Source organism: Alexandromys fortis, unplaced genomic scaffold (assembly GCF_014885135.2).
Source record: "Alexandromys fortis isolate MF-2015 unplaced genomic scaffold, M_Fortis_MF-2015_v1.1 scaffold_9, whole genome shotgun sequence".
Taxonomy (NCBI): domain Eukaryota; kingdom Metazoa; phylum Chordata; class Mammalia; order Rodentia; family Cricetidae; genus Alexandromys; species Alexandromys fortis.
In genome coordinates this window covers 21,826,888-21,847,993 of record NW_026067892.1, presented here as the reverse complement: position 1 = coordinate 21,847,993, position 21,106 = coordinate 21,826,888, and the positions used below count along the sequence as shown (strand labels likewise).

The 21,106-nt window shown below is 41.8% G+C and overlaps 1 protein-coding gene across 4 annotated transcripts in view; it reads left to right on the top strand.

Moving 5' to 3' along the window:
* Positions 1-21,106, top strand: part of Lims1 (LIM zinc finger domain containing 1) — a 113,935-nt gene that overhangs the window by 73,520 nt on the left and 19,309 nt on the right. For 2 of the 4 annotated variants that reach the window (XM_050139703.1, XM_050139696.1), the window contains exon 2: positions 11,549-11,708. In XM_050139703.1, coding sequence (XP_049995660.1) covers positions 11,549-11,708 — 160 coding nt within the window. Of the gene's footprint in view, positions 1-6,868; positions 7,073-11,548; positions 11,709-21,106 lie in introns of those variants that run through there. The other 2 variants (XM_050139713.1, XM_050139689.1) reach the window with 2 other exon arrangements.

Here is a 21,106-nt window from a genome sequence, read left to right as displayed (position 1 = left end):
GTTTGGTCTCAGCACACCCAGTGTCTTAGCTAAGTTTCTATTACTGCGATTAAACACTGTGAACAAAAGCTGTTTGGGGAAGAAAGGGTTTATTTCAGCTTCAGTGTGGGAGCAGGAAGTCAAAGCAGGAACCTGGAAGCAGGAAATGAAGCAGAGGTTGTGGGAAAATGCTTCTTACTGACTTGATCTCTGTGGCGCTCCGCCTGCTTTTTTATACCACCCAAGACCATCTGCCCAGGGGTGGTACCATGCACCCTGTTTGGGCCCTTCCACATCCCTTATGAATCAAGAAAATGCTCCACAGGCTTGCCTTCAGGCTATCTGGTAGAGGCAGTTTTTCCAACTGAAGTTTCTCTTCCCTTTTAACTTGAACTTATGTCTACCTCCCAAAAAATTAACCGGGACTACCAGCCAGGGCCCAAACTCTATCCTCTGGAAAATGATGAAGTTTGGCATCCCGCAAATGGTCTTGATGTGTTCGTGGAATAGAAATCTCTATTCTTAGTGGCTTAAGGGAACATTTGAGTTTAGACTTGTCCTAGAGGATATTCCAAATATGCATGTCCACTTTGGTGAATGGCTAGCTTAATTAGATTATTGAACATCTCTGGGAAAACCCTTAAGGATCTCAAATAACCCTAGTTCTCCAACAAAAATCACCTAAGCAATAAACAGGAACTTTCAGTATTTATGAGAAAAGAGCCTCCCATTCTAAGGACTTGACACTGCTATAATGGCAGTGGCAGCTTCACTCAAGGACATTTGGGATAAATTTTTCTGAAGGTTTGAATCATAATCCAAAATGACTATCTGTAATTCTGAGAGTAAGTCTTGGAAAAGGTAAAAACAGAAAACAAGAGACGTAGGTATAAACCTGAGTAGTAATGTTGGTTTGGCCTCAGAGTGCTCTGTTGACATTCTTTTTGCTGCTCTGTGCTGGCTAAAATGAGAAGGAACCTCTGCGCACTCACGTGGTGAGAACAATGCCACCCAACCTTTCACTGGCCTCATGGTTACTGATCCTCATTCAGAACAATGAGCTCTGACTACGAAGCCTTCACTCTCTGCTTACTTACAACAAAAACGGTTATATGCTGAGTACTGTTTCCCTGCCTGCATTGTATACTTAGGGAAGCAGAGGCTGTGACTTGTATGCACTTATTTATTCATTCAGCAGATGTGCTTATGCGGATGCAACATGAGCACCTAGTGATGTGGATAAGAAGAAAACGTGAGCAATTAGTTTAATGAGCTTAGAGATCTTATCAGAATAACTGCTAAAAAGGAGGTAACCCATTTGTGCTGTTACTCACTCCTAAAACCCCAAAACTTGTTCCCTGACACCTTTTCAGTAGAGGTCAGCATGTCCCGAGCTTCCTAGTTAACTTTGAATCCTCACTCTGGCTCCTGTGTTATTATTCTATAAGAAGATATATAAGGTACAAAGAATTTACTTGGAACAATATATGGAGGCTCTTATGATCCCAACACTAAGAAGGCTGAAAGGATTACTGCTGAATGCTAGGCTAGCCTGAGCTATCAAGTGGGACCCTGTCTCAAAAACCAAAATCAACAAGGGAACATTGTTTGGTGCCTTTAATTCTTTAATCCCTGCAAAAGCAAGAGTTGAGTTGTGATCTGTCAGGTCTACATAGTGAAACCCTGTCTCAACAACAAACAAAAATCTCACAAAGAATTTCCTTGCCTTGTATTTATGCTGAGAATCAACTGGTTGGGTCTTAGCTCCTAGTAAGAGGTCAGTGTGATAGAAATGTGTGGTGGAAATGATCTAGCTCTTTTCTTTCTTCAGAACCTTTGCCTCCTTTCTCTCTGGATCATAATTAATATTTTAGAGTGCTAGGGGTGAAATGATGGTGCACACCTTTGATCTCAGCACTCTGGAGTCAGAGCGGGGGAGGGGGAATCTCTGAGTGCCAAGCCAGCCAGGGCTACATAGAGAGACCCTCATCTCAAACAGACAAACAAACTGATATCTTTCTGGGTGATAGAAAGAACAGATAATGCCAGGTGGTAGTGGCACATGGCTTTAATCCAGGCACTTGGGAAGCAGAGGCAGGCAGATCTTCAAGTCTGGGGCCAACCTGGTCTATAGAGTGAGTCCAGAACAGTCAGGGCTACACAAAGCAACTCTGTCTTGGGGATAAAGGGGTGCAGATAAGAAGGTGATCTGAAAAATATAAACCAAGGGTCACAGTCATAAATTTTCCTTACAACATGTAAATCTTGGACTGATTGATTAAAACAGTTATGAAATATTTTCATACCATATAAGACCACTGCTCAAAAAAAGCAGTTATATTGAAGTAACTTCTGCATAAGAGATGGTTAAAGGCATCTATCTGCAGCCAAGCCTGAGGACCAGAGTTCAATCCACAAAGTCCATATGTTGGTAGGAGAAAACTGACTCCTATCTATAAGTTGTTTTCTCATCTCCACACACATGAGCATATAGGGAAGAGGTTTGGATTACCTGTTTATAGCAATATGATTTAATGTATAGCAAAGCCTAAAGATTCTATGCACACATTCACACACACACACACGTGCACACACACACACACAACACACTCTTTTAGTATTGATAAATTAGTAAAAAGATACAAAAAGTAGGGGGGTGCACTGCCCGTGCATGCAAATTTGCTTATATGCAGATGCCACGTACACATGTGGACATCAGAGGACAGCTTTTCTCGTTCCATTATCTAGGTTTTGGAAATCAAATTTAGATTATCAGGTGCCCATTAAGCCATCTCGCCAGTCCATCCATAAACAAATTTCAGGGAAAATAAATCAATAAAGCAATCTGAATCACGGTAGGGAAAAAAGGAGAGGGTTAAGAAAGATCTGGAAATAAATTTAGCCACCACATGACCATGGAAAGAAATAATCTCTTTGAAAATCACCAAAAATGATAAAAGAAAATAAGAGGTTCCCCAGATTAGAAAGACATATGTCCCCAAATTGTTACAATGTTTGTAAAACCCCTTATGACCAACCAGTTCAATTCCTGTCAAAACACTGTTGGGGCCTAGAGAGATGACTTAGGGAGTAAGATCATTGACTGCCCTTCCAGACAACCCAGGCTCAATCCAGTACTCACATGATGACTCACAAGTGTAACTCCATCCCAGAGGAACTGACACCCTTTTCTTCCTCCAAACATACATAAACATATATGCAGGAAAAAATACCAGTAACATTCTCTGCAGAAATAGAGAAAGTACTTCTAAAATTTTGATTGAGCCCCAGAGACTTTGAATAGCTACAGCAATCGTGAGCAGAAAGAACAGAGCTGGAAGCACTGGTGACCTAAGTACAGTACTGGCGTAAAAATAGACTAATAGAACAGACTAGTGAACCCAGAAATAAACGCATATGTTTATCATCAACTAATTTTCAACCACGGCAGTGAGAATGTACTGTGTATACACACATACAAGCTACATAAAAATTTATCTTTATTGGGAAAATATCTGAAAATTATAGCTCAAAAGATATAAAGTGAGAGCTCAAGAGGTGCTCAGCAGTTAAGAGCCTTTGCTGCTCTTCCAGAGGACCTGAGTTCTGTTCTCAGCACCATGTCCAGCCGTCCATAACTTCCTGTAACTTCAACTCCACGGGGTCTGATACCTTCTCCAGGCCTCTATTGGCACTGCACTCACATGCAAAACCACACACAAAAAACATTTTTTTAAGTTTAAAAGTGACCACGTAGTTGCTAAAATACTAAACCATCTTTACTATATTTCTTAATCTTGATGTCAGTTGGATTTTTAAAAGCTTCTATCTTGCCATATTCTCTGGTCTCCTGCAACTTTCATTTCTACCAACTCTTTTTCCCAGGTAGCTGACCCCATTTAACAGAATCACCTGTTTGGTGATTCTCTCTTTGGCTACCATGTGCTTTCCACTACTGAGATACAAGAGATGGAGTTCTCCTTTCTCCCTCCCCCATGAGAATGCAGATTGTCTTAGGCTGCAGATAGCAGGTCACCTTCTACAAATAACATCACAGGATCGTACCACTGTGTTCTGATACTTTGTTGTCCGTCTTTAGCTGTGTGAGGCCTGAGGTTTAGGATTGAGAGTGAAACTTTGTACACAGCCAGTTTCTACTATCCAGATTTTACTAGTTGGTTTGGTCTTTTTACCAGCCTGAAGGAGATTCCTGCTACTTGTTATGTAACTTTTTCCTCTTTTTTTTAATTTCTCTTAAGTAATCAGGTACAAATTACAAAGATATCAGACAAGTCACAGAGAGGATTGTAGAGGATTTTGTAGTAGTATGTCCTTGCATCAGTAATTGTTTTCAGTGGGAGAGACTGAACCCTTGCTTGTGGTAGGCAAGTGACTTACCACCGAGATACACCCCCGCCCTGTCAAATAAAGGATTGGCCTTTGTTTTGTTTAGACAGAATCTTATGTGCAACTCTGGCTCTCCTTCATTGCTATGTAGTCCATGTTGGCTTTAGACTCTTAAACCCTGCTGCCTCAGCCTCTCAGGTGCTGGTATTCCTGGCATGCACCGCCACTCCTAGTATTTCTTTCACAGTTAAAGTATGATTGGAATACCACTCAGCAGTTTCACTCTGGTGTTTATTCAAGAGAAATATAAATCAACGTTTATACAGAAGCTTCTATACAATTTTTATTTGTAATAGCCTAAAACTAGGAAGTACTTAAGTTTCCTTCAGTGGGTGAATGGTTTGATCATAACATACTTTAATATTGCTGAATATTACGCAGTAACACAAGAAACCCAAGAACAAACCACATGTATGTTTGCAAGCTGACAGATCTCAATGTCATGAAACTGACTTAAAGCCAGCCTTCAGCCATCACATATGACAGAGTTCCACAAATGACAGTTTATACAGACGAAAAACAGGCAAGCCAGGGAAGGGGGTAAAGAGATTCCTATGGGTAGAGAGCACGGCCCTGCTTCCTGGTGGCCACAGTAGCTACATACTCAGTGGCGCTACAGCAGCTATGCTGTTGTCAAGCTCCCAACTCCGCTACTGTATTTCCTCTACTTCAGCCAGGATACTAAGCAATGGCATGTGCTCTGTCAGCCTGAAATTGTCTGATCCTGTCCTTCCTCTGCTTTACTGTGCCAGTAAATGAAAGCATATAGATAGATAAATAGAAAGACTAACATAAAGATATATAGAAACCAGATAGACGAAAAGAAACCAGATAGACAAAAAGAAAGGATAACATAAAGATATATAGAAACCAGTAATAAGGTCTTATAGATAGACAAATAGAAAGAATAACATTTACATCGTAAAGCTGTTTTTTACTACTTGAAACTAGTGATTGTCCTGTTCTGTCATCCCTCAGCTTTGGGTCTCAGCAGGTCTAAGGCTACAGTCTGAGTTCTTCATCATTCTGATATCTCTAGATTCAAAGTAGGGAAATATCTCATTTCCTGCTTCTGGTCCCATGTTGAACCCATCACATACTGATTTATTTCTTGGTGATTCTGTTGAGGCATTTTCTCTCATGGAAGTTAGAGCATAGTCCCTAGGTTTAAGTCTGGACCCCACCACTTACTTATTACTCAGTCTCTTTGTGGCCATGGTCTTTTTACTTGTGAGTAACACCCACTTCATAGAGGATGTGCAGTGACAGAAGTGGCTTGCTGATTCTTCTGTATCATCATTCACTGGTACTCGGGTCTCAACTGTATGTTGCTTGTGTGTTGGTCTCATGACTCCCCTGTTAACCTGAGGTTCCCAGCAGTATGCCTGCTCACAAGTCCCGTGGGGTCCTTGCTTTGGGATGGCTTACTGGAATAAAAAATGGAACCTCAGAAAAAAACCAAACCTTGGTGTGGAACTGTGACTGTCCTTGTTACATCAGCCCATGCCTAGAAGCACTGAGCTCATCTGTGAACTGCTGGAGCATGTGTAGTGGCAAGACCTGCAGGTCCAAAGCTGCAGGATCTCCATGGCACAGGGCAACAGGAGGATCTCCAAGAGGAGGCCAGTGAGGGCCTGGTGTTGATGGTGTAGCAGAAGCCAGAGGCCTCAAACCAGACCAGTGACTAACTGCACTTACAAAGAAAGACGTATGAACTAAACGGTATACTGCGTGACTCACTGGGCCACACTGCATCTTCTGTGACGAGGTTTTTTTTTTTTTTTTTTTTTTGCTGGTAGGCCTTTGGTTTTGTTTGTTTGGTTGGTTTTGGTTTTATTTTTAAATTTTGTTTTGTAGGGAGTTTACAAGAGCAGGGTGTGGAAGCGAGGGGACAGGGAGATGAGTAGGATTGAGATGCATGATATGAAAGCCACGAAGAATCAATAAAAAGTTAAAAAAAAAGGAAAAAAATCCTAAACCTTTGTGTTGCCTTGTGCTACGCTATTTGTTGTTATCATCTGGACCAACACAGTAGTTTGAACTAAATATAGCAGGAACACCATGAAGACTCTGTGACTCCTGTTACAGAGTTAGCTGGGATGAAATTGTGCCCAGTCGTTGAGCCTGTACTAAGTTGTTTCTTGTATGAAGAGCAAAGATAATAGATGACCACACAGAGCTTCATTTCAGGGGCTCTCAGGTCCTCGCTGGAGCGAGTCAAGCTTTCCAAAAGGCGCTTTGCACATCCAAATGGAGAATTGCTCAGAAACAGGTTGTCACTGCCATGTGAGATGTTTTCGGGAGCTTCTAGAAAGTTGTACTAGAGCCAGACTGCTATGCTACTGAGCTCTTAACATGAAAAGTCGGTAGCGACCCTGGCAGCTGGGTGACGCATGTGGGAACAGTGGGAGTGACCCTGGCTGGGAAACAGGAGGCCTGGATATTGTTTCTCTTCTCTGTATCCTGCTCGGCATCAGAGGACTCTGAACTCTCAAGCCTGTACAATGGCCTTCCCAGCCCGATCACGCCCGTGCACCATCCCAGAGAATGAAGAAATTCCCCGGACAGTCCTTAACAATGTCGTCGAGGCTAACGGGAATGAAGATGAGAGGGCTGTGTCCAAGCTGCAGCGCAGGCACAGTGATGTAAAAGTCTACAAGGAATTTTGTGATTTTTATGCAAAATTGTGAGTCTCTTCCTTCCTAGAATGCCATGCGGGCTTTCAAATCTCCAGCTCTTTAGATCTGCGTTCCTTAGGCATTTGATCCAGCTAATGTGTTTTAATTTAGCACGGCTTTTCCAGGGTGTACCGAGGGCTCGGGGTGGTTCACAGATTGCCTTGTCTTGTAAACTTCTACCAGAGGACATAGCAGATGTCAAGGAAAATGCCACCGTCCTGGGAAGAATAGAAAGCTCTCATATTTCTAATAATGTACATTTCATCTTGTTAACCATGAGAGAAGTTGGCACTTTGTGTTGTCAGGATCTATAACAGGAAAAAATATACTCTGAAAGTTCTCAGAGGTGAAACTAAACTTTAATTGATAAATAATTTGCTGGGGAATTATTCCATAACCAGTATTTGAAGTGGCTGGTAAACTCTCAAGGTATTTGATTATCTGAGAAATTGGGAAGCTTGATTGTAGTTTCCTGAGCAGCCGACCTGAAGAGGTAGGTCAGTAAAGACTAGACTTTATAGAAATACATTCTTCCCACTCCCATATTGTCTTTGTCAGCAACACTTTTTAGTGAAAAATGCTTTCTGAGAAATTAAGCAATTAGGTATAATTGATCTAATGACTTGCTCAAAAAATAGCTCTATTATATGTTGTATTAAATATTGTCAGCTATAAAAAATGTGAATATTACTGGAGAGTCAGGCAGGAAAGGAGCTGAGCATACAATCCCAACACTTGGGAGGTGTGGAGGATGAGGAATTCTAGATCAGCCTAGACTACATAAGACCCTGTCTCAAAAAAAGAAAAAACAAAGTCAACCAGCCAACAAACAAAAAGATAGAGGAAGGGGAAACATGAGGTCAGTCGGGATGCAAGTGATTGCTGTGTCCTGCTCCTTCTTTTTACTAAAAAGAATTTGTGTGTGTGTGTGTGTGTGTGTGTATTACGATATATATGTATTACACACACACACAAATTCTTTTTGAATCAAGTAGAATTTTTGCCAATTCTACTTGAGTATTCAAACATAAATAAAATTTGGAACATAGTGAACGTGAACAAGTCAGTGCTAATGGCATTTTTAATCCAAGAACTTCCTTATCCTGCCTCAAGCACCACCAAAAGAAGGAGCTGGGTGGTGATGATGGTGGCGGCAGTGTGGCCTTTAAGCCCAGCACTGAGAGGCAAAGGCAGGTGGATCTCTGTGAGCTCAAGGTCAGCCTAGTCTGCAGAGTTCCAGGACAGCCAGAGCTTCAGAGAAACCCTGTCTTGAAAAAAACAAAAATGTAAAAAACAAAACAAAACAAAAGGATTGAAGTCTAGTACTTTTTGTATGAGTTCTTGTACTTGATAATTCGGTATAAAGCAACTCATTATGTTAATATTATAGAGGAAAAATGCTATTGCTTTACATTTGTGCACATTTTGTTGATGTTTTTCTTGATGCAAGCTCCTTCCTTACAGTCTGCTTCTGCACAGTGTTGTGGCTGAGAGAGGGTACTCCAGAACTTCCAGAGAACCAGTCACTCCATACCTTGAGAATCACTGAGTTAAGTGGTAGTGAATCAGAACATTCCAGAATGTTCTTCAGCTTTTTGGGAGGGCCATTAAAATTACTGAGGTTTAGCATGGTGGTGGCGGCATGGCACATGCCTTTAATCCTAGATGGATCTCTGTGAGTTTGAGGTCAGCCAGGTCTGCAGAGAGAGAGAAAGAGTTCCAGGGCAGCCAGGGCCACACAGTATAACACTGTCTTGAGAAACAAACAAACAAACAAAAAATGCTGAGATTTGGGGTGTATCCTTGAGAGAATTTAGAATGATAATGATGTAATGATGCCATGTCTTTTCATGCCTCTTCTGCTTTCCAGAGTGGCTTATACTTTTTATTATTTCATCCTCAAATAGCTTCTGAGAATTCTTGAGCAGGTATGGGTTTAGCATCCTTCTCCACTCAGCCACTTTTTCTATAGAAAAGAGGGTGCACAGCTCTGGAGAGCCAGAGCTTTATTAAAACTGTCACCATTTATCTGGGTAGAAGGAACTATATGGATTTTCTCTTGTCACATTCATTCTGAAATGACAAAGTAGAAGCTTGTTTACACAGTATGTAGGCCAGGTTTACCCAGCAGTGAGGCTGCCCTCTTTCCCTTTTAAAAATATGTTTTGGAGGGTAGGGCACACATGTGCAGGTCAAAAGATAACTTCCTGGAGTCAGTTTTATTCTTCTACTGTGTAAGTTCCAGGGATCAAACTCAGATCTTCAGGCTTGGCAGCAAGCACCATTACTTGCTGTGCCATCTCACTGGCCCTGTCTTTTCCTTCCTTTTTTTTTTTTCAGTGACATTCTTATTTTATATATTTAGCTTACTAATTAAAACTGAGTTTTGATTAGCCTGAAATGATGAATATGAGAATTGAAAATAGAGTTTCTTTCTTTCTTTTTTTTTCCTTTTTCTTTTCTTTTTCTTTTTTTTTTTTTTTTTTTTTTTTTNTTTTTTGTGACAGGGTTTCTCTATGTAGCTTTGGAGCCTGCCTTGGAACTTGCTCTGTAGACCAGGCTGGCTTCAAACTCACAGAGATCTACCTACCTCTGCCTCCCCACTGCTGGAATTAAAGGTGTGCTCTACCACCACCCAGCTGAACATAGAGTTTCTTATGGCAGGTTACAGCTTAGAATTGCCTTGAAACATTTATACTAGAAAAGACAAGTATAAAGCTGCCTGCCCTCTGTTGGGGTGGAGTGGAGAAGAACTATTGCCGCTTTTGCTATGGAAACAGCCAAACTTGGAAAGAGGTAGGAGCAAGGCAGCTGGTTAAAGTATCTGTGAAGTTAGAGGCTCTCCACACCATCTGTCTCCTAGCACTGGTAGACTGCTAAAATATCTGGAAGGTCAGAAGCTCTGTCAGTGGAGCAGACTTGCTTATGCTACGGAGAGGCCTCTTAAACAAAAAACAAGCCAAAACAAACAAAAAAGAAACTCGTGAAATTGTGAGGAATAGCTTGGTCAGTGACTGTTCAGCATAGAAAACCATCTTCATTTCTAGAACTTTTGGAAACAAAATAGCTATTTATTTTAAATTCTTGTCTAATTCTTTGCCTCAGCCATGCTGCCTTTCTTCTGAAGCACTGGTGGTTAGAGAAAACAGATAATTCATTGAATACATCCTGTGGGGTTGCTCATGAGGGAGCTGTCACAGTCACCCAGTGCTGCCTATTGCCTGGCTTCATTCTGCTGACTTGCACAACATGATTGCATCCCTGCCATGAACTCTCCAGAGTTTGCAATAAGGTTCTGGTCTGTGACAGATGAGTCCCTGCAAGCAGAGAGTCTGGATTCTACTCTTGTACTAAGAAACTGGCTCAGTGATGCTGAATTAATTGTCCACCTCTGAACCTAGTTCTCTATCTGGAAAATGATCTTTATGGCAGAAAATTCTGTTATTTTAAGATACATTTTATGGGGCTGGAGAGATGGCTCAGAGGTTAAGAGCACTGGCTGTTCTTCCAGAGGTCCTGAGTTCAATTCCCAGCACCTGCTTGGTGGCTCACAACCATCTGTAATGAGATGTAGTGCCCTCTTTTGGCCTGCAGGCATGTATGCAGGCAGAATACTGTAAAAATAATAATAAATAAAAAATAAATTTTATATTGCTAGTACTCAATTTTTGACTTATGTACTGTTTTATAGGCATATTGTCTAATTTTCAGAAATTTAAGCAGCTGCTTTCAATAGGATCCAATCAAAGGTATAATCTAAATTTAGGTTATGATATAATGTTCAGTTACATGAAGTTTAGATTTTGTTCTTGAAAAGAAATTGACTTTTAAGATATTATCTCACAGAGGGAAGGAGCTCATGAGGCCCCACCCATAGCTAAGAAGCTATTGGCGATTGATAACACTTAGGGGAGAGAAAATCAGATTCTTTTGCAATGTGGCCTAGCGTAGGTTGCCCATGCTCCAGTGGTTGGTGCCCTGCATTCATGCACATGTGGCAGCACTACTGGACTCGGTATGTTATGAGGGGAGAGGAGTAGACGGCAAGTTGGGAAGGTGATGTGGAATAAAGTCCTGGAGGAGCGAGAGGTAGGGAGCAGTATGATCTAAATATAAAGTTACTTACCCAGCTATAAGCCTGAGCTCCTAAGGGAGACATTTATTCGTTGGTGTGGTTATTTGAGACAGAGTCTCTCTGTGGCTGTTCTTGAACTTCTGGATTCAATAACATTCTTAGCTCTCCCTCCTTAAAAGCTGGAACTACAGGTGTATCCCACTGAAGGTGTTAAAGTCAAACAAAAGCGAAGCAGGAGGCCCTTTCAGAAATCAAGTGCCTAGTTAATGAGCATTTGTTAGACCTGGTTTTGTGGATAAAATATGAGTTTTTATGTCCAGGTAGAATTTGCTCCTCAGTTCTTGATGTTACCTACTTTTAAGCCTAATTACAAGCTGACAATTTGTATTTTGTTCTTTGTGTATTTTAGCAACATGGCCAATGCCTTGGCCAGTGCCACATGTGAGCGCTGCAAGGGAGGCTTTGCGCCTGCTGAGAAGATCGTGAACAGTAATGGTGAGCTGTACCATGAGCAGTGCTTCGTGTGTGCCCAGTGCTTCCAGCAGTTCCCAGAAGGACTCTTTTATGAGGTGGGTCAGCTGAGCTGTCTTTCATTTTCATGTTCATCACCAAAGATTGAACTGAAGAGCCAGGTATTTAGTACTGGGAAGTCAATAATAAAATGCATGTGGATATATGTAGGTCACACCTAAATAAGATGCCTATGTATACCTACCTACATTCATCCCCATCAGTTCATCTTATTCCAGAAGCTACAGAATCTTGTGACTGCCTATCAGACTAAGTACTTCTTTCTGTTCCAAGTACAGAATCCTTTCACAAGGCCTGCAGCAGAAGCATCTCTGGCCTCCCTCAGTGCCTCCCTGTACCTGGACTCGTCCTATCCCTATCCCTTGTCTTCCTTTATCAGGATATCATGGACGTCCTCTTGAAGAGGAACCTGTGTCACCTACTTCCTCATTTCCAAGCCTGGAAATTTCTGGAGATTTCCATGCATGTAGTTTCTTAAAAGGGTCTTATGTGGAGCTGAACATTGCAGGAAACACACTGTGTTTAGCCCTTCTGTGTGCCTTGAGTTATTTCTAAACACTTGTTTTTCTTGATGTCATTAAATGATCTGTACATCCACCATTATTGAAACCCTTTTATCACAGTAAAAAAGTACTGTGGGGATGACCTAGGGAAGCTCAGTGCCCACATCATGAGGGAAAATGAGAGCGACAACTTTGGCAATTCATTTTTGCTACCACACCACTTAACATATCTGCAAATATGTGTTCTTTATATGGCAATATATATGTATAGAATGATGAGATAGATAAAATGTCTATCTTTTATTTCTTTTTTAATTATTTTATTTATGTGTATGTGTATTTTGCCTGAATGTATGTCTATGCACTGTGTGCATGCCTGGTGTGCTTGGAAGCCAGAAGAGGTTATGAGAGTCACTGGACCTGGTTATAAAGAAGGTGTGTGTTGCTATGTGGTTATAGGAATTGAACTCAGATCATCTGGAAGAGCAACCAGTACTCTTCCCTACTTAGCCATTGCTTCAACCCCTTTAATTTTTCCCCCCACTTTTTGCCTACCAGACTTAGATTTTCCTGTGTCTTTGCTTGAGGAAGGAAAGGTAGTTTGTAATTCTCAATACTAAACTTATTAATACCACTGAGATATTTTTCCCACTACTGGAGAATAAAATTCCCAGACCAGCCTGGAGAACATCATTTGTCTCTCAGAGATGCTTTAAAAAAACAAACTTTCATTTGTGAATGGTCTGTATTAATGTAACTCGAGGACATAGCATTGAACATATAGTCACAGAATGAAATTTATACGTCTCAGGAAATAAACAAGCAAACAAACAAACCTTAGCAGTAGGGAGATACGCTTTTCTCTTTTCTTTCTCTTGAAATCTTTTTGTCAGGATACCCTAGGAAATGTGAAGTGACAATTATGGAAGAACAGGAGCAGGAGAGGTCAGAGTCCAGTCCAATTTCAGGAGAAGAAAAGATGGAGGGAGTTCCCAGGGTATATAGATGGTGGTGGTGGCCAGACACTACTGAGTCTGAATGGCTGTGATTGGTACAGAGAAGTACAAGTGAGGCCCCCGGAGAATGGGAGGGAGGGCTGCTGATAGAACTGCTCTCACTCAATTTAGAGAACTCTTCTTAGAAGTTGACAAAAGGCTCTGAAATTCAAACTCGGCCAGATAATGCTGTTTTGATTTTAAGATCTTTATGATGAATTAGGTACGAGTTAAGATAAATATAAGTTTTTATTACTCACACCTAGATGTTAATACACATAGGTTAGGAAAGTATAGGCAGGGATAGAGAGAAGGATCCACAAGCCAAAGCTTTATTGGTTATTAGCCTCCAAACAGGTCTCCCATGAAGAGTTTTCACTAGTAGGTTTAAAGCAAGTAGACACAAGTTTCATCTGAATCTGTACAGTCTATGCTGGGTATAGCAGTCAGCTTAGCCACTCAGGCTGTACCTATCTAACCACAAGGAGGAGGTTGTCAGGGAACAGTGATATATGACAGACATCTGGATTGATCACACCGAGGATCTGGGAGGCATAGAACTAGAGACAGTTAGGATGACTAAACCCTGCCTTAGATAAAAGAAAGTATAGCTTCTATTCACAGTGAAAGCCAAAGCAATAAATATGTCATCATAGACACTCATGACAGAGTCCCACAGCATACACAGAGGTCCCAGAAATACGGGGGATGGCTTAATCAGCACGACTAAGCATGAGGACCTGAGTTCAGATCTCCAGCCCTTATGTAAAAAACCTGGAATAGTGGCACATGCCTTTAATTCTATAGCTGCGGAGGTAGTCCCACCTGGGACTTGCTTCCTGGGCTCTAGCTGAGATCAGTGAAGTTAAGGTTGATGGAGCTCCTGTCTCCAAAAAATAAGGTGGACAGCAACTGAAGAAGATGCTAGACATCAATCTCTGGCTTCCACATGATCATACACACATATATGTATAGCTGCACACATAAATGCACACAGACAAAGGAACATGTCTAGATACATACACACTAAAAACCAAAAGAAGAGGGAGCACTGTTGTTCATATTGTGTAAGTCTCCTTTAATCCCCACCTCTCTTTTCTTCTGTGCTGTGAGGTGAAAACATGAACACAGCAGGTGGCGGTGTGTGGTGTGACAGGTGTCATTTACAAAAGGTCAGTTCTGTTCTGCCCAGCACTTTGTCTCCTGCCTGATCTGCCCTCAGAGCGCATCATGGACAACAGTCCCTCTTCATGCCTTTCTCTAGTACTGTCCTTTTGCCTGCCATTTCGGCATTATCTGGCACTATCTTGCTTAGCCCGCAGTAACTCCTCCTAAACACCTGCTTCTACATGTGGTCCTATCACTTGCAGAGCCGCTTATGTTTGGTCAGAGGGAAAGCTTGGAAACAGCCTTCAGCAGAGCAGAATAAAATATGACTCACACTTGTCCTCCAGTCCACTCCTTCCTTCTCTTCACTGCTGGACTATAAATAGCCCCCTACTATTCTAAAAGATGTTACGAATCCCAGAGTTAGGCTGTTAATGGGCTGTTGCCCTATGGGTCCTATTTTAACTACAGTGCTTACCTCTTAAGGGCCCTTTTCTTGCCAGGGATTGTAAGCCTGAAGTTGGAAATAAGAACTTTACTTTTGGTTAAATGGCATATTAGAGAAAAAACTATCTTTGTCTAAGAACTTTATACCGTGTTTGTATAATGAAGCATGCAGGGCAGGACATGTGGATTGGTGATAGAGTGCATGCTTGCTTAGCATCCAGGAAGCCTAGGTTCAGTCTCCAGCGCTTCAGAAGACAGTCAGGAGAGCGTATTTTCTCCAGTCCATTCCTTTGCTGTGGCTTTTTTTTTTTTAAGATTTATTAATTTCTTATGTATACACTGTTCAGCCTGCATGTATACCTGCTGGCCAGAAGAGGGCACTAGATCTCATTACAGATGGTTGTGAGCCACCGTGTGGTTGCTGGGAATTGAACTCAGGACCTTTGGAAGAGCAGCCAGTGCTCTTAACCTCTGAGCCATCTTTCCAGCCCATTGCTATGGCTTTTATCTTTTCCCAGAGCATCCTCCTCCCCTTATTTCCACAGCCCTTACCCTTTCTTTTCCCTTGGGCACAAGCTATAAAGACAAGTAGATTCCATCATTTGAGTGGCTGAGGCAGGAGATTTGTGAGCTCAAGACCAGCCTGCTCTGCTTAATAAGACCCTGTCTCAAAAAAAAAAAAAAAAAAAGACAAATTTTGTTTACTACAAAACATTATTCTCTTTTCTTTATAGAACTTCTTGATGCATTGGGTTAGATGGCTAGGATAGTCATTCCTCTGGGCACAATACGAGTCTGGGAGCAGACTCTTGTTCACTAGACACAAGCATTCCTGGTACATCTGCACTTCTCTTAAACATAGACTAGCTGGATATGAATGCATATGCTTGTAATTCCAACACTTGGGAGAGGCAGGAAGATCAGGATTTCCCAACACCCACATGGTGACTCACAACCATCCATAGCTCCAGTGCCATGGGACTTTATGCCCTGTTTTGACCATTTTCAGCACCAGGAATATATGTGGTGAACAGACGTACATGCAGGCAAAACACCTGTAACAGAAAAATAAATAAACATTTTTATTTTATTTTTTTCCAATACAGGGTTTCTCTGTGTAACAACCCTGATTGCCCTGGAAATCACTCTGTAGACCAGGCTGGCCTCGAACTCACAGATATCCACCCGCCTCTGCCTCCCAAGTGCTGGGACTAAAGGTGTGCACCACCACGGCTTGACATAAATAAACATTTTTAAAAGTCTAAAACTTTTGTCTCGAAAGAAAAAGAGAATAACAAAATAGCGACATAGAAGCTACTAGGAATACTACCCAGATGTGGTCTCTACTTACAGTGACCCTTTCTCCCACTAGAATACTACCCAGATGTGGTCCCTACTCACACAGTGATCCTTTCTCCTACAAGATGTGGTTTATAACATGAACTTAAATTTCTCCATTTAGGCATAAATCTATCCCCTATGAAAAATAAGGTGCTTTGCAGCTTTGTTCTTAAAAAGGAACTGATTTGCCCAAGGTGTTTGCCCTGGAGATTTATTATAAGACATCATTACTAATGTTACCACCCAGTGCCCTCTGTTTCATTCCACATCTTTTTTGAGTCCACAGAGCACTTTATCCATCTTAACATGGAGCACGGTGACATTTCACTCTGGCTCTTTATGACTGAACTCGTCTTCCCATTTCACTTTGAATACCTCTGGCACAAACTGTTCATATTGATCTGATATCTAACACATGACTGTAATCCCAGCACTTGGGAAACGGAAAGATGGATCAAGAGCTCAAAGCCATCCTTGACTACACAGCAAGTGGAGCCCTTGCCTCAAAAAGAAAAAAAGAGTCAGTGCTGTTTTCCATGAGATTTCAGTATGTGCAGTTGTCTTCTAATGTGTGTGAACCATTATTTTATAAATCTACCAACTCAGTAGTGGCTTAGACTAATTAAATGCTATTTTCTGGAGGAAATGCCCATTTAAACAGCCCAAACACCAGCAATTAATGGTTCTGAAGTATAGCTTTGTGATACCTTGATTATCTCCACTAAAAAGAGTATATTTTTTCCTTGAATTTTTTTAGGACTGAACTAAAGCTAACAGTTTCAGATGGATCAATTCCAGAAATCTTTTAAACTGACATAGACTGAACCAAGAACCAGAGCCTAGGCAGGGGCCTTGTATGCCACAAAACCATCCAGTATGCCCAGGGCTGAGCTCTCTGTGTAATGTTTCAGACTTTCTCTGTCCTTGTTTGGTTTTCCCAGTGTGTACCTTTCTCCCCCTCAGAATATATTAACAGGAAAGACCTGTTGGTAATGGATGCTGTAATGGAACAGTGATTAACAAAGGGTTTCCTCACTCATTTCCTCTAATACTGTATCCTGATTATTCAGGAAGGCTGGGACCGAGAAGTGAAGACTGAAGGCAGGAAACTCCAAAGCCAGCCTCTCTGCTTATCTACTGACCCACTTGTTTCAGAGCAATTCGTGACCAGTGTATAAATCACTAGGTGAATGTCCAGCATCTGCACATTCCTGAAATATGGCCATCAGCTCAGTTTCCAGTTAAGCAGCAGCCCCCTCCCCCGCCTCTCTGATAGGAATCTTCACAGAACTCCAAACCTTGCAACAGAAGAAGCAGAACTGTTGCTGCTGGAGCTCCTCTTCCCCCACTCCGAATAGTCTCTGTTCCTGTGGGTAGAAGGGCCTAGAGTTCTTAGGCATTCGCTTAAGCAGCTCTAAGTGGAACATGGTGTTTCTTACAGGCTTATTGTATTTGTGGTGGTGTCCGTGAGAAACATCCCCTGTGCCTCCTTTCTTTGAACATTTGGTTCCCTGCTTGTGGTGCTGTTTGGAGAGGTTGTGGAGCCTTGTGGAGGAAATACGTCACATGGAATGAGCTTGGAGGGTTTGTCACCTCACCCCACTTCCTGCTCTCTCTCTCCGTTTCCTGTGTGTGAATAAAAATGTGATCAGCCAGCTTCCTGCTCCTGCCTGTAGGTCACACCTTCCCTGCTGTAATGAACCCTGTCCTTCTAGAACACAAAGCAAACTAACCAGCCCTTTCTTCCTTAATTGCCTGGGTCAGTTTCGTCACAGCAAGAGAAAAAAAGGATGCAGTCAGTTGTCTTCCATGTTTTACTTTGACCTGGGGGTTTAATGTGGCTATCTAAAAGATAGTGGTTTGGGAAATTTGATTCTTCAAAATTGATGGCTTCTGATTTTTCTTCTATTTATATCCTAGACTTTTACTTTAGATCAACTTTTGGATTCCCAGACTCTTAATTGAGACACGTTATGCTTCATGGTCTCTACAGCGTATGGAAGAGACAGCTCATTACAGCAGAATGCTCTTAGGACAGGAGTGGTAGTACCACGAGCAGGATCTGATATTGCAAAGGAATCTGTTCCTTAATCCTTGAGCTGTTTCCTGGAGAGTTTTTTGACTTGTGTCTTGTTTTGTTTGTTTGGTGCTTTGGTGTTGTTATGGGTTTGTTTGTTTTTTTTTGCTTGCTTTTTAGAGGGGAGTTGTGGAGTGGTTTTTGTTTGTTTTGTTTGGTTTTGAGATGGGGCCTCACTGTGGCATACCTCTACCTAGCCTCAGAGATCTGCCTTCATCTTCTGAATCCTTTCTGATTTGACTGCTAATATATTTGTATGCACAATAGTACCTGCTTCTCCCACGTTATAAAAGAATCTCAATTCCTATTATGATGACTTGCTCTAGGACACCTCTCACATGGAATTCACTAGCCTTTAAAGCCTCCCAGCTTTTTCCGCTCTGTATTTTCTCATTTAGGATGAAGCTTGACTTGGGGAACTATGTTGGGTGTTCTGTATTCTGGTATGTTGTGAGTTTATAATTGCAGAGTAGTCATGACATCATTCCTTTTAAGGTTTTGCCTTGTGCACCCCTGATGAATGTCAAAGGCATCCTTTTAAAAAAAGTTCCTGTGAATGACCAAAAAAGATGGCTCTATGGACAAAGTACTTGCTTTTCAAGCCTCCATGAGCTAATTTAGATCCTCAGAACACACTTAAAAGCCAGATTTTTGGCATTCTGGCCCAAAATGGTGGCAACAGGGAACCATCTGCAGCTGGGAGATGTCTGACATCTCCTCGAGCCTGGCACACCCTGTTCACCTATAAGGTCCACACCAAGTACTGAGCTGTAGTAGTCCTTGTGGGCAAGGGAGACAAGCTGGTGACCCATGAGAAAGCACACACCCATGTTACATCACCCAGTGGAAGGGCCAGCTGTCACTGCACACAGGTCACCTGGATGGGGAAGACCGTGCTGCAGTTCAAACAGTGGGGGACTTTTTTCTTCACAAGTTCTTACTGGGCACCTTTCCAGTTTGCTGTCTGGCTAGATTGTCCTGAAGTGCCAGGCCAACCAAGTGGAGATCTGTGCCCTGTTCCTGACGCAGCTGTCAGCACACAAATTCTAAATATTTGTGGGCTACAATGAGATTCTTCTGTCACGCTTTTATAAGTGCCCTGTGTAACTCTGTCTCCAAACTATGCCCTCAAAAGATGTGTACAAGTCAACATAGGTGGATGTTCTTGCTTACATCAATCTGTATTCTGCAAAGGACCAAAATATAGGAGATGTGACATGTGAAATAGAATGAGAAGAAAGCCTACCCTCAGAGGATGATCACAACTCCAGGCTGATATTGAGTAAAGAGCCTGGTGTTGCCAAAAAAAAAAAAAAAAAAAAAGCCAGATGCAGTAGTGTGTTGGAGGAGGCCACTTAGCCCCGAAATAATCACACAAAAACTGTTTTATTTAAATCACTACTTTGCCCATTAGCTCTAACTTCTTATTGGCTAACTCTTACATATTAATTTAACCCATCTCCATTAATCTGTGTATCACCATGTGACAGTGGCTTACCGGCAAAGTTTCAGCATGTCTGACTTGGCAGCAGCTCCAGGAGTCTCTCTTTCTCCCAGCATACAGCCTAGCTTTCCCTGCCTACTTCTGTTCTTCCCTGCCATAGGCTCAAAGCAGTTCTTTATTCATTAACCAATAAAAGCAACACACAGACAGAAGGACCTCCTACCAGTACTCCACAGCTATGGGAAGATGGGAGAGAGAGACAGGAGAATTCTTGAGAACTTTGAACAAGTAAGGTGGAGAACAAGGACTGATAACAAGTTCATCCTCTGACCTCTACTGTCTGCTGGTATACAGTACAGTTTGCACATGGGTGCTGTACCCCCTCAACACCATACACTCAGATTCCTGTGAGGCTAACACAGAGCATTGATGAGAAGCTCTGAGCAGGACTGGAAAGATGGCTCAGTTGTTACAAACACTTGAGTTTGCTTCTCAGCACCCATGTGAGGCAATTTACAACTGCCACACATGTACCCATACATGTATGGTACATGCTTCCTCATACATATTTATATTTTAAATAAAAAGATCTTTTTGAGCTATAAGCATGGTTATCTTTCCATAATATTGTAATTCAATGAATTAGTATTCAGTTCTTTGCACTATGTTTCAAATATCTTACCATCTTATTAAGAAAGAGTTTGGGTCGGGTGGTGGTGGCGCACGCCTTTAATCCCAGCACTTGAGAGGCAGAGGCAGGCGGATCTTTGTGAGTTCGAGACCAGCCTGGTCTACAAGAGCTAGTTCCAGGACAGGCTCCAAAGCTACAAAGAAACCCTGTCTTGAAGAAGGAAGGAAGGAAGGAAGGAAGGAAGGAAGGAAGGAAGGAAGGAAGGAAGGAAGGAAAAGGGGGAGGGGAGGGAAGAGAGAGAGAGAGAGAGAGAGAGAGAGAGAGAGAGAGAGAGAGAGAGAGAGAGAGAGAGAGGGGAGAGAGAGAGAGAGAGTTTGGATAGGGTTTAGTGGTTAAGAGAATTTACTGCTCTTAGAGAAGACCTGGACTTGAGTCCCAGGACCCATGTAACTTGGGCTTACAACTGCCTCTAACTCCAGTTCCAATGCCCTCTTTTGGCTTCTGTGGGCATCTGCTCACACAGGCTCACATACATACAAATAAAACTTTTAAAATAAGCGAATGAATTTTTAAAAATAGTTTGTGAGTTACTCCCATAAAGATTAATAATGAGTTGTTTCTCCAAATAAAAGAAGTTGTGAGCTTAATAGTATGCTGTGAGCTTAAATAAACAGCAAAACAATAGAGATTTGTCTCCCCGGAGGCACCACGAGGACACACCCACACCCACATTCACACCGTGGTTACTCAGCAAGCCAGTAAGGTTATTAGCATTTGAACACCTTCAGTCTGGAGCTGTAGTCAGTGTTCTTAACTCAGGTGATATCCTACTTCTCACAATTTATTTCTATAAAATATTCGCATATATATTATATATATGGCATATATATA